General features: G+C 46.5%; 1 protein-coding gene across 1 annotated transcript in view; it reads right to left on the bottom strand.

Moving 5' to 3' along the window:
- The window catches only part of LOC144722958 (myotubularin-related protein 5-like), a 97,139-nt gene extending 84,236 nt beyond the window's left edge, over positions 1-12,903 (bottom strand). The window contains exon 1 of the mRNA XM_078601408.1: positions 12,630-12,903. Coding sequence (XP_078457534.1) covers positions 12,630-12,687 — 58 coding nt within the window. The 5' untranslated portion in view covers positions 12,688-12,903. The remainder of the gene's footprint in view (positions 1-12,629) is intronic.
- Between the last annotated feature and the right edge of the window lie 1,679 nt (positions 12,904-14,582).

Genomic DNA, 14,582 nt, shown 5'->3' with positions numbered 1-14,582 from the left:
TTGTTGCTATTTTTTTTTATGCCTGATGATGATTGCTTGTGTTGCAATCGAAACGTCGTAATATGTTATTTGAATTTATTATTTTATTTTTAGACGTGACTTAACCGAAAAGAACCAAATAATAATTCCTGCAGTCACGAAAGCTCCTAAATTAAGATTGAACCACTTCTACGGGGAAGTTTTAAGCTTATCCTTTTTCTTTCTGGCTATTTGTTCTCTCTGCCTGTGTCCTCTCTTTGGAATTTTCACACTTAAAATTCTAACTTAGCAAATTTTTAAACACGTAATCAACCAGGCTATGCGTTAATTGTGTGTTAACCGACTCTCTGTGTTGTATTACATCACATTTCGATATTTTGCTAGGTTATTTAATTTTCGTGTGCCTGTCTCCTAATTTTCAAGCTTGCGTGCCCGTTCCACATTGTCATCTTACTTGCAACAGCAGTACGTTGCCGTACACTCATTGATATGCTAATTCTCTCTGCCCCCTCCCTCTCTCCGTCCCCGCCCCCCCCCCTCTCTATATTTAAGGGACCGTCACAGAAACGACCCCTCTCTTTGTGCCGATTTGTGTCCTCTCTCTGTGTGCCATTGTGATGTCTGTCTGCTTGTATGTCTGTCTATAGTTTTCTAGTTAGATTTTTGTTGCTATTTTTTTTATGCCTGATGATGATTGCTTGTGTTGCAATCGAAACGTCGTAATATGTTATTTTAATTTATTATTTTATTTTTAGACGTGACTTAACCGAAAAGAACCAAATAATAATCACCAATTAGCTGGGTGGTCATGGCGTACACCTGTAATCCAGGACTGTGGAGGCAGTAAGGGTTGGTGGATCGTGCAAATGCTGCGAAACTCCAATTCCCGTGGGCATCGAGGTGTCATACTCTGGTTCATCAGGCGGTACAGCAAATTGCGAACGAGTATCATCTGTTCGTTCCGTATGGGATAGAGTGTTGCCCTCTCGTATGCGTGGCTTTTCTCCAGCTGCTCTGGTTTCCTCCCACGTGGATAAAGATTCATTGGCTGGCTGAAAACGTCTTAATATATATAGAGGACTGCAGAGCTTGGGAAATTGTTGATGCTGGCACACTGCCTGGCTGCCTTCGAGCTCGTCTGTGGTTCCACAGCGATTGAGAGATGCAATTTGCATCAGTCACAACGCTTTGCAAAACTAAACATTCGAAGTTGGCCTACTTCAGCAGTTTTTTTTCTTGCTGTGGTTGTCCCACCTGATGACGATTGCTTGTGTTGCGATCGAAACGTCGTGATCAATTATTTTTCTACCTACGTGACTTTACCGAAAGAACAAAAGAGTATTCAAAGATAATTACTGTAATATATAATAGCTAACAGATGGTGGTACAGCAAATATACGTTTCTGATCTTTCTCTGTACGAGCATGAGAGTGTTAAGCCCTTGTATCTGTGAGATTTCCTCCCAAGGTGGAAAAAATACAACGGTCGACACATTGCATGAGATATTATGCTTTGGAACACTAAAATGTCATATTTTGACAATGGCACTGCCACTAATTTCAAGCAAAATTGACAAGGCGGACCTCGCAGGAATACAGCCTTCCGCTCGGTGCAAGCTGACTTTGTGGCGAGCGCTCTAACCACGAGACCACTCAACCAACCAATATTATAAATAGTATTTTATGGCACATACACAAGCACTGTAGCACATTTTTCAGAGCTACTCGACTCCGCAATCTTGACAGCTCGTCTCTTGTTGAATTGCAGGTAACAAATAGTACGTCGACGGGTTTACGAAACTGAAGCAACGGTGTGGGCTTTGTGTTACTTTTTTCAAGCCATGTACTTCAGCCAAAATCGCACAACCATGACCAAACACAAGTGTGTGCTTTCCACTGCACCCCACTCTTTTGACAACTTCCTACCACTGTATGACGGACAGCCCAGTCACCCACTTGGCACCACTTAACCTCTGTTTGTGATCTTTACGAAACAAAAACCAGTTCAGACTTTTGTGGTGATAATGCAATCCGATCCCCCAAAGTTAGGGCAGACGCAAGCAAGTTTCTCAGTTGCCGCCATTCGATTCCCGCGGTTGCCAACGTAGAGGTGCGAAATAAGTTCAACATACACACGTACGTTCGTTATCAAGCACGCGAGCGGTATCTTGCGCGATACCGCTCACGTTCTAAAAAACTTCCAAGCTCGCGTGCGTGCCATCCGTACATCAGTGTTGCCCCGTATCGTTACTGTGCATGAATGCTATTGGGCAACGCAGCGCTCGCTTGTAACACGGGAGCCCAGAGCGCGCAAAAATATCTCGGCGCGCGCGCGCGCCCTTGATAAAATGAGCCCAGGTAAAACACACGCAGGCCACACAACCACTGCAGGAGGGAATTCACGAAGCGGCGTAAGTCGACCAACTTGCGCGCACAATGGATCTCGGGCGGTCGAGGTTCAGCCGACCAAATCGCCGGCGCCAGGCTTTGGGCGAGAGGTCCGACAATTTACGATTGCACGCCGCCAAGGAGCGACCCGGTCGCTCGTTCGCTCACTTAATAACGGCTGAGAACAGTGTGGCCCTTGTGCCCAAAATTCTACACCATTGGGTGCCACACCAGCCGGCATTATGCATGTGAAATAAGAGTCGCCTGTGTTTCGCTAATTTAGGACTCAAACCAAATGCCCAGTGCTATTGAGTTGCGAGCATTTTTTTTTATTTTTGGCCACCAACGTGACAGCCATAAATAAATAAATAAACCGCCCATCAGCATGCTATGACCCACATTTTAAATTGGGGATGTATACAAACAAAACAGGCTTGCCGTTTTAAGAACCTTTTAAGGCTAATTGGAACGTAATTGAAAAATGAGATTGGTGCGACCTAAATATTTCAACAAGGCATGTACAACAAAAGTAAATGTTGTATCAGGTTCACTGCATATGACAGGAGTGGTGAATGATTTATGTTTGCAGCGGAGATTCCCTGCCAACACTGAATATCAAAAATGTTTTTCAAAGATCACCGTTAACAACAAATTGGTGTTAGGTGATGCTCACCTCCGCTGGCAGTCGAAAGGCTGTGATGAAAATTTCAAATTCTATAAACCATTTTTATTTTACCGGGTGAGACCCACCCATTGAGCTATATAGCTCTTTTTCAGAAGCCACCTGACCACAAATGATAGCTGAACGAAGTGGCTTATAATGTGGAAATATATAGCAGACAAATACTCTAATACCCATGATCCTAAATGTGGAGAGAAAAACAGGGGGACCTGGAGAAAAACCCACGCGACCAGAGGGAGAATATCCAAACTCAAAAAATACAGGAGTCGGGGTCAGGATTGAACCCACAATCTCCCGCATACCAGGTAAGAGAGTTAACATCTCGCCACCGCAGAGATCAGTATCTCTAGGAACGTAAAGATTATTCCCCTTCCCTCCACCAAGCGAATCAATGAATTGTCACAATTCTAGGTCACGATTTGATTAAATAAAATATTCCTCTCATTTGGTCTCAATGCTTCTGTCTTGCTTGTACAGTTTTATCAACTCCATCAAAGGCTTGGGTAAGACACGTAGCCTAGAACGGATGATGGAAGATAGTAAAGACAAACAGCAGAGTGGCAGCCAAGGAATGGAACACATCTGAGAGGACATCCGTCAAGCAGATGGAGTGCTGAGATCAGTTCATGTGCAGGTGCTGTTTGAATTGTTGCATCGCAAGATCACGAGAGGTGGCGACAATTGATCATGGTTAATGATGATAATGACACAAAGATTAGAGAAAATATGTAAGTTAGAAACACATTTTTGACCATAACTACATAAGTGGGCTTGGAAAGGACATATCTGAAAGGGATGACGGTTAGCGATCACGATTAACAATGGAGTGGCAGCCAAAGGGAGTGAACACGCCTGCAAGGGCGACCACTGCGGAGATGGAGCAATGAATTCAGCTCATGTGGAGGCGAAAAATGTTTTGTTGCATCGGAGAGGCCTTCATCCAGCAGTGGAATAGCCAGGTCTGCTGACGACGATGACGTTATTGCATTCATGAATGTGTTACAAGGTTACAATTCCTTAAAAAAAAACACTCTTAAGTATTTTCTAAACATAGTAACGCGTAGATCAATGCACTTGATCCATTACTGCGTATTATTAATATTTAATACGAAAAAGCAAATTTCGATGTAAGGGCAGTTCTGTAAAAGGTCAGCACAATATATTCATTCTCGTCAATCTGAAATATTTTGACTGCTCTTGGCAAGAAGGCAATATTATCCAAAACGCTCATCTTGCCGAGCTAACAGATGCTGCTACCGGTAATGCACGGCAATATTAAACACCATTACCAAATAACAGCCTGTGATCAAATCAACTTGGATGCACCGTCACATCTCGGAAGCTAATCTGGTTTGAGACTGAATAGTGTTTGGATGGGCGACCGCTGTGAATAACAGCTGTTATAGGCTGCCAGGCTACAACAGATAGCAAAACTCATTATTGTGCTGCACTTCTATGCTCCCGCGTATATGCTTCCCCGTCGTCATCCATCCGCATTGACCAGCGTTGTGAAGTATGGTTAAATAACCATCGCGACCCGCACATCATAGGGAGGTGCTCATCCAGCAGTGGAGTGACAAAAAGGACTGTACAATCACCATCGTGTTTTGTTCACCCAGGAAAGTCTCACCGAGCATCATGGCTCCTTCTCATGAGGGTCCTGCTTTCGAATGTCCGGCTATCCATTTATTGAAAGCGATGAAACTGCACGGATAAAACCACTGAACAACACAGAAATCTTTAACCCCGCAGTGTAGATGGTCCGTCAGACACCTACTTGCTAAACTGCCCTCTTACAGGCAACTCGATACCCCTATGGTCAGGTCAATCTCTGTGTGATCCACCAACCCTTGCTACGGGTTGCATGTTACACGTGTGAGCACTGGTTAATAAGAAACCTGGACGAGTGGTGCCGAGGTCAGATCTATAAACTATAAAAATGCCGACCAAGGGTCAACTCAGCCCATCATCACCACTATCTATAAAGGTATTCTAAAATAGGTACCACTTTGCGTAAACTGGGCCCTGCTATAGGAATGCAGATTTTCCATCATTAGCTCTAGGCCACAAGCAGACATACGTGGTGCCCTAATCCTCATATAAGCACGGAGAGAATGTGACTTTGACAATCAGTCAATAATAGGCGGCACAGTCATGAGCACACACGCCATGACGCTACATTGCTCAGCTGCGAACGCTGCAGCCCCTTGTCGAGCGTCACAAATCAATCGTGGGTGGGGTCACGGTCTCCTCTTCTGTTCCCCCTGTCTGCAGGAGGCATGCCCTTTTCACCCACACTTCCGACTTTCTGTTTTCACTTCTTGTATGCGCACCTGTGTCGCACTGTCTGCGTGGAGTGGCGGTAGAGTGATCAGCGTACTGAGCTACGGACCCGGCGATCCGAGTTTGATTTCCGACCATGGCCAACATAAGATGCGGCCACTTGCTCCACACGTGGAGCATGAGGACCAGCACAAATTATGACTGTGGCCACCAAAACTCAGAGAATCGCCCCACGTGCCGAACTCGTGCCCTGAGAGATGAATTCAGGGTGTCATCACAACCGCTCACTCTGCCTCGCCTGAAGCTGCTGAATGGGTTTTTAACCTCGACATCAACACAACTACAACTGCTTCCCCAGCAACACGCAGAAAAAAAGTGGTTGTGTGACATTTAAATTGGTCCTGTGCTTCCTCGAGGTCGACTTTCCACGAGTATCTGTTAGCGTGTGCGTGTTAAAGATTAGCACTAGGGAACGGTGGTACTTACCACTCTACCCCTTGTGTGCCTTACAGGCATTAACAGGTGTTCGCCAACAGCACTTGCCCGAACATTATGTTAAATGACACAAGGGGGATCTTTGTATTCATGTATTTTGCTTCTGTAATGTATGTGTTGCATGCCATATCCACGGTGCCTCAGTGTGAAATATAATAAGTAATTCACATGAATATTAATTCATTCTTGAACAACGCAGTGAATCATATACGTTAGGACCAAGAGGCAGTTAGTTACAGGCAGATGAAACAAGGAAGGTTTGGAGCCTCCTGGACTTAAACAGCGGCAGGGAGTCGAGAGTTGAAAATAAATTCACGTGTTTATATCAGTAAATATTCCATAGATTCATACCACTATACATGTCGTGAGGATCACAATGGAAAGGCAGGAACTGATTTGAGAATAACAATAACATTTCCCCGAAACATGGAAGCGATGAATTGTTACCTCCCAAATGGTAGTGCGGTGCTGTGTGCGTCTACCGAGGATGTGACATCGATGCATTTGTGCAATGATTAAAATAGCCTCTTTTGCTCATGGACACACGCATCAAATGGCACCTGTCAGAATCAGATAGTAACGATTCGTGCAAACTATGCGCAAAGGCACGCAAATGTTACAATTAGACTAACGGAGTGAACAAAACGAGGGAAATTGTGCAAACGAGACGGTAATATCAAGACTAAAATAGTTCCTTGTAATGAATCAGCAGAGTTAATGGAATCGCTGTATGGGGGGTGAAACATCACATGCCTAATTTCAAATGTGCAAGTTTAATTGTTAACACCAGAGGTGTGGACTCGAGTCATGTGACTTGGACTCGAGTCAGACTCGAGTCATGAATTTGATGACTTGCGACTCGACTTGGACTTGCATAACAATGACTTTGTCCCACCTATGAGATGTGGACTCGAGTCATGTGACTTGGACTCGAGTCAGACTCGAGTCATGAATTTGATGACTTGCGACTCGACTTGGACTTGCATAACAATGACTTTGTCCCACCTCTGGTTAACACTAAGCATACACGTACAATGTGTCGTGTATGAATTTCCATCGCAGTGTGTATGTATACAGTGCTTTGATATTAATTAAATGGAGTGTATCATATTTAGCATTGTGTGTTGGAGACGTACTTTTACACGTAATTTTTGTTTTGCTTCTGTCATTTTTCAGACAAATGCCAATCCACTGTTGGATTAAGCTCACCCCCCTCCCACTGCACACATCATGTCAGTCTGGGCTGTTTGTCCATACTCCATGTTGGTCAGTGCAGATGTTATCCGTGGCCAGGAATCGAACTCAGGTTGGTGGGGTTCATTGTGCAGCATGCTAACAATTGTGCCACAGTTATGCATTTACACATCACACCACATGAATTACTCTATACAGTACACCGAAGAGAACATTACAGACTGAGTGTTTGCATAAAATAATGAATGAGTACGGTGTCTTAAACGAATCATATTTTCTATTGGTTAATTGCTGAACACAACTTGAGTTGGTTTTGAACTCGATAAGAATCAACAATAAGCCACAAAACATACAACTTGATATTGGAGGCCTGCCAGCAAAAAGGATGTAGATTTTTATATATTTCTGAAAGTCAAATATATGCCTATTATTGTACAGCAATGACAACCTACTATTCACTGAAACAGCGAATTACTTTAATTATAAAAACTTGGCCAGAGTTTGGTTCAGTGAGAAAATAAGTAGTGCTCCAAGTCATGAGATCCCATCATAATCGGTCCCATCAATAATCATAATTCGTCGTGGGATACTAAAATAGGTACGGGTCCCTGCTGTACTTTATATTGCTATTCAACATGGGCTCTTCTGTGGTAAATAAAATGATTACCACTTTGTGCAAAATCATCAGTGGTTGTGAGACGAATAGCCTGTCCCCACCATCTTCTTGGTTCTTTCGGTAAAGTCACGTAGAAGGGAAATAATAAAATAATAGAAATAAAACGTAATAAAATACAATTCTCATGACGTTTCGGCCACAAGACGCTGTCTTTCCGACAGACCTGTTCTTCACCTGAGGACGGCTGCTTGCGTTGTGGCCGAAACGTCGTGAGAATTGTATTTTATTATGTTTTATATCTATTATTTTATTATATCCCTTCTACGTGACTTTACCAAAAGAACCAAGAAGATGAATCCCTGCAGTCACGAAAGCTTTAAATCGAAATGTTCCCACCATTTGAACATGGAATTTCCATCACTGTGTATGTGTGCATTCACTTGTATCTTTGATATGTGTGATGGCATATATGTAGGTATTTGGAGCGTGGGCATGTTAATGTGTTGTGTGTATGCAGTATATGTGGGAGTCTGTCTGGTATGTGTCCTTGTCTTATGTGTTGATTGTGCCTATATTTCTGTATGCGTGTGGTACATGGCCGTGCATATTTTTGTAAGTGTGTGTTGTGTGCATGCATGTGTCTGTGGGCAAACACATCTAATATATATGCGGTAAGGACAGATTGATGCAAATTCTAATGATGTTCTGTTCTACAGGGGCTAGAAAGTAGAAATTTGCCACAAATATTGTCGACGCTTATAACCTAACAAATTTCACAATCTACATGATCCAATTTGGATCAACCAAAGTTCAAAATTGCATTCTCCTGCTAAGCACTTACAAATATGATTCCCACCATCAGCGAAACCAAGTAATTCACCTTCCGTGGAGTGAGACAACTCACGCCGGAAAGCCCCTTTAGAATTTCTCTTTTGTACGAATACACTGTACATCCACACACTCCGCTAGGCACGGAACAGGACACGGCAGTTAACCTCAAACAATGGCATCACAATTCAAACCAAATGATTTCCCAGAGCTCCTGCCGGAAGGGTCCGTCGCTCATCAATGCCCGCCCCGAAGCGGGTTCAACATTCCCTGTCTCACAGACACTTGACACGCACAAGGCAGCAATCGCAAACACATTCACGCTGGAGTTCAACAGCTGACAAGTCACCGCTGAACAAATACAAGAGACATTAATACACTGCCCACAGCTTGTAAGTGGGCAGTTTTTTTCGAAGGGCAGTAACACTGCCGCAGACACCAAGACAAAGCTCGCCCTGTGTAGTGGCACACACTGTTGGGGCAAACGTTGTAAGAGAGCAACCTTTAAGGCTGGCACCGCACGCACGCACGTGGGTGGATGGGTGGTGGTGGTGTGGTCAGAACCACTTTTAACCCACCTTTGTCTCCCCCAGTGCTCATGTTTACACGGTGCATTCGCTGATCTTGTGCGGCTACTTGTTTTTTTTAACCTCGGAGAGGATCACTATCAATTTAGATGCCATTTTCCACCGATGCTTTAAATACCAGTGGCCACTGATGGCATGGAATCAAAGCTCTTAATGCCTTTGGCTTCGCTTTTTGCAGTGAGCTCACCGCTGTAACAACCACGACTCCAACCGCTAACGCGTGAACACGTAAAGGCAAAAAGAAAAGTTGGCAACCACTCGCATACAGTAAAGTTTGTTTTTTGCCGCCTCAGCGAATTCTGATACTAAAAATAGATAAGAGTGTTTATTAAGTGGTTTGAAGGAAATAACATTGTGTCCATCAGGCTTTGGGGGCCTCAGAATAATAAGGTTTGTCGGAGCAAGGTAAACATTAGAGGCCAGCTCCACACGGTCACTGCGAGTGCATTTCACGCGTATCTTTAGGGGCTCGTCTGGAGAGTTCACAAGAAATTCGTAATAAAAGCCACATGCAACCACACTGCATTATGTAAGTGTCCATGCGAACGATTGTGGGACCTCATCCAGGTCTCCCTTATGGAAAGGTAATGATCCTCAATGGACTCTGGTCCGGTTAAAGAAGGCATACTGAATATCATGGCGAGGATAAAAATAGTGTTGGGCAGAGCTCAACTACATTGGTGGTTCTGGGCCAGTGGTGGAGATTCGACATTCTTATGGCAAGGGAACAGTCGATAAACGTACAAAAATAGACGATGTGTGTTTGTACATTAAACAGGGTGGGTAATAAGTCCCTGTGCATGAAAGCAATATGATTAACCTCGTGAAGATAAAGGGCATGGAAGACTTCCTTCTTAATACCGTATATACTGTCCACAGTACTTCTCAAAACTACAAATTCCAGGAGGAAGAAGGCAAAGAGTGGCATTCGTCTCAGAAGAGTAAAAAAATAATGTCAACTCAGATGGCTAGGACATATCGGATCGGGTTAGCGGTAGCCATCTCAGACCAGCCGAGAGCAACGTAGACTCAGATGGACAGGGGGATCTGTCGTAAGGAGAGAGGAACCACAGCTGACGGTAAAGGTGATGCACATGGGAGCACCAGGGTGGAGATGGAGAGGTAGGCCGAAGTGAGAGGCGCTTTCCAAGTGGTGAAACAGGACATGAAAGACGGTGGAGTGGATGTTGAGATGATAGCCCTGGACAGGAGTGGACAGAGAGGGGGGCCAGGATGGCAGACCTTACCACGTGAGTGGGGGAAAAATGCAAGCAAGAGGATTTTACAATTTTTCGGAATTTTCTACCTGTAGTTAAATGCAAATGCTGTGTAATTATGGAACATTCGCCATCATAATGACAACCCTGGCATAACCCACATGAATGGGAAAAAATGCGAGAAAGAGGATATTAGAAATTCAGATTATTATTTTTACCTGTCGTTAAATACAAATGCAGTATGAATATAGAACATTCACCATCACAATCACAACCCTGATATGAACCTGATGGCAGGTAATTAAGGCAACAGGCGGCCAATATGCACACGCACACGTAAATAATAATGCAGTAAAATCCATACATGGCCCAGCCAGTGGCCCACAAAGACAAAATTCGTACACGCAACGACATTTGCACAACAAATGCGTCAGATACGAGCCGGCCACTGTGTGTTAAAGTCCATTGTGTGCATTCCATTGTGTGCATGTCATTACCTGTGACATAGGCTGTGTCGGGTGGTGGCGGGTTTAACGACACATTTAAATTTACGCGATCTAACCCAAGAAAACCTCTATGACATAAAACATTAGTCGTTAAAGCCTACGTGTTAAATTGCTTAGTATACATAGTGTCATGTTGCAGTATGCATGTGCATTATAGTAAATGTTATGCATTATTGTACGTGTTGACTATACACACCAGTGTGTATGTTCTCGTATGTATACACGTGTGTGTGTGTGTTTATATTGTGTGTTTATACACACACACAATGCAATACACAATGAATGTATATTACAGCAATGCATTCATGTACGTATTCCAGGGAGGGATGTGCATGTGTGTGTGACACCACGTTTGCAACATCGTGCTATGGCTACACACGTGTTACGCGTGTTCATCATGTATCGCATCTTGTATTTAAGTTGATGTCTGTGCACCATACCTGTCAACCCCTTATCAGTGCCATACCTTATCACAGATCAATTAACACCTCATCGGACACCCCGTGCCCCTTATACATCTCAAGGTTCATCCTGCAAAGTGCCATCGCAAGGTAGAGACGCACAAATATAATTGTTTTGCCCGTATTGAAGTGGCTGTGTACGCCTTGTGGACCCGAAAACTCTCGTATGGGGTGACATGATGCACGTGTGTGCACATGTGTGTGCACATGCATGTTGTGTGTGACCTGTCACTTTGTGTCACCACTGCTTCCGGCCTCGTCTGTAATGCTGCATCATCATCATCACACGTGATAACAGTGTGCATGCCAAATACCTATGGGTTCATATAATACTGTGTATTATATGTACGCATGTATGATGTTTACATGTATGATGTTCTCATGTATGATGGATGTATCTGTGTGTGTGAGTGTGTTTCACCCTTTCTCCCAATCTCGTATCCATCAAACACGTGTTACTGTACCGGTGAACGCCTCAATAAAGCATTACATGTGGGGTAGCATGTGTGTGTACACGACATGTATGAGCTTGTAATGCGTGTGTGTGTTGTGTATCTGTGTGTGTTGTGTGTGGGGTGTCGGTATGTGTGGGTGTGGATGTGTGTTGTTGTGTGTTGTGTGTGTCGGTGTCTGTGCTGTGTTTCGGTGTCTGTGTCATTGTGTGTGTGGGGTTCGGTCGCTGTGCTGTGGTGTGTGTGTGCTGTATGTGGTGTGTCTGTGTGTCAGTGTCTGTGTGTCGGTGTCTCTGTGTCGGTGTGTGTGTGTCGGTGTGTGTGTGGATGTGTGTGTGGATGTGTGCCGGTGTCTGTGTCATTGTGTGTGTGGTGTGTCGGTCGCTGTGCTGTGTGTGCTGTCTGTGGTGTGTGTATGTGGTGTATGTGTGCTGTGTGTGTGCTGTCTGTAGTGTGTGTGTGTGTGCTGTGTGTTTGCTGTGTGTGTCACTGTATGTGCTGTCTGTGGTGTGTGAATGTGTGCTGTATGTGGTGTGTGTGTGCTGTGCTGTAGTCTGTGCTGTGTGTGTGCTGTCTGTGTGCTCTGTGTGTGCTGTCTGTGTGCTCTGTGTGTGTGTGCTGTCTGTGTGCTGTGTGTGTGTGGTGTGTGTGTGTGCTGTCTGTGTGCTGTGTGTGTGCTGTGTGTGTGCTGTATGTGGTGTATGTGCTGGGTGTGGTGTGTGTGGTGTGTGTGGTGTGTGTGTGCTGTCTGTGTGCAGTGTGTGTGTGCAGTGTGTGTGCTGTGTGTGCACTGTATGTGCTGTCTGTGGTGTGTGGATGTGTGCTGTGTGTGCTGTATGTGGTGTGTGTGCTGTGTGTGTGCTGTGTATGCTGTGTGTGCTGTGTGTATGTGCTGTGTGTGTGTGCTGTCTGTGTGCTGTGTGTGTGCTGTATCGGCGTCACCTTTGCTGCCGGCCTCGTCGTATTCCACAACGACAAAGTAGTCTGCGAGTCTCGCCATGAGCTCCCCGTGGGCTCTCTCGCTCCTCCTCCTCGTCTCTCTCCTCCTCCTCGTCCTCTTCGTCCTCCTCGTCGTCGTCGTCGTCTCTCTCTCTCCTCGTCGCGGGGCTCATCGCCCAGCCGGCGAGGAGGAGGAGGAGAAAGGAGAGGACGAGGCGGAGGCGGCGGCGGCGAGCGGTGGAGGAGGCTGAGAGGGGAGCGGAGCGGACATGGCGAGGGATGGGGGTGGGGGGGGCGAAGGATGGGGCGAGGGATGGGGGGGGATGGAGGGGGAGGATCGGGGGGGGGATGGAGGGGGGGGATGGAGGGGGGGAGGGGGATGGAGGGGGATGGGGGGGGCTAGGGATGTGGGGGGCGAGGGATGGGGGGGGGTTGGGGGGTGCGAGGGATGGGGGGGTTGGGGGGGGCTAGGGATGTGGGGGGGGGCGAGAGATGGGGGGGGCGAGGGTTGGGGGGGGCGAGGGATAGGGGGGGTTGGGGGGGGGATGGAGGGGGGGGGATGAGGGGGGATGGAGGGGGGGGGATGGGGGGGGCGAGGGATGGGGGGGTTTGGGGGGGCTAGGGATGTGGGGGGGGGGGCGAGGGATGGGGGGGGCGAGGGTTGGGGGGGGGGCGAGGGATAGGGGGGGTAGGGGGGGGTGCCTCCAGTGGCCGCCACGCAAAGCCAAAGGTCCCCCGTGTAGCCCACCGCAGCGCTGTTTGGGGGCAAGTGCAGTTCGGACGGAGCCGATTGCAGCTGTAGCTTTAAGATCAGCATCACGCATCAGCGAAGGAGGGTGGGGATGGGGGTGGCCAACACCACGCACGGCCGCCTTTGTCTTCCCGGTGCTGGTACTCTTTTAAGGATGAGTCCATACCTGGTCAGTGCCCCTACATTATTACAGACCATTTCAGACCTTATTGGTCACCCCGTGCCCCCTTATACATCTCAAAAATTAATCCTGCAAAGTCCCATGGCGAGGGAGAAACACAAAGAAATAGACAATCACCACTACTACAATCACCACTCGCTTTATTACAGAACAATTCAGATCTTCATCCTGCAAAGTCCCATGGCAAGGGAGAAACACAAACAAATAGACAACATTTATTAAAACGGCTGTACGCCTCCTGAACCTGAAAACTTAATTTCCCAGTGGTACAAGAATACGGGCTAAACCGTATGGGTTGACATCTGTGTGTAAGTCGGCCGAGGGAGGACCCAGAACCGGTTCAGATATTCGCTACTGATGTTGGTCGTGGGTGGTGAATAGAACTCGGGTAGCCCGGTTTTGCAGGGCGATGCGCAACCACTGCGCCACCGCTCCCCGTGAATACTCACAAAGCCAAAGAGCCCCCCTGTAGCCTGAACAGACTGTTGGGGCAAGTGCTGTTAGCGGGCACCTATGTGAAGGCCGGCACGGCACACGAGGTGGTGGGTGGCAGGCACCACGCCCGACCGCCGTTGTCTCCCCAGTGGCGATGTTTACTACACACCGCACCAGCTACTCATTTGAGGCTGAGTCGACTTAGAGGGAGGACCCTGGACTGATTCAGATCACCGTCACCGGTGTTGGCCGTGAACGGGAATCGAACTCGGGTCGCCGGGTTCGTAGTGCACCATGATACCCGTTGCATGACCGCTCAACACGCGAGGCTTTAAATTTCGTTGGAGCATTCCCAGGGCAGAGCTCAGGGAAATGCAGGGTGCTTCAAAAAAACTGTTAACACTTCTGAAAATTTGCAACAATGCCACAAGAAATGTGCCTCCTCCGGGCTCTGGAGACCACCTGGAGAAGATCCCAGGCACGCGTTGACAATGATGGCGAACACCTGGAGGCTCTGTGACTTTTTGAAGCTTTTAAAATACATTTGTTATCACGTTACAGTGTATTATCCGTTCTTTTTCCATTAAAA

This window comes from Lampetra planeri, chromosome 16, assembly GCF_965212315.1.
Source record: "Lampetra planeri chromosome 16, kcLamPlan1.2.h2, whole genome shotgun sequence".
Taxonomy (NCBI): domain Eukaryota; kingdom Metazoa; phylum Chordata; class Hyperoartia; order Petromyzontiformes; family Petromyzontidae; genus Lampetra; species Lampetra planeri.
Note: the sequence above shows the minus strand (reverse complement) of the source record. Positions and strands in the feature narration are given on the sequence as shown.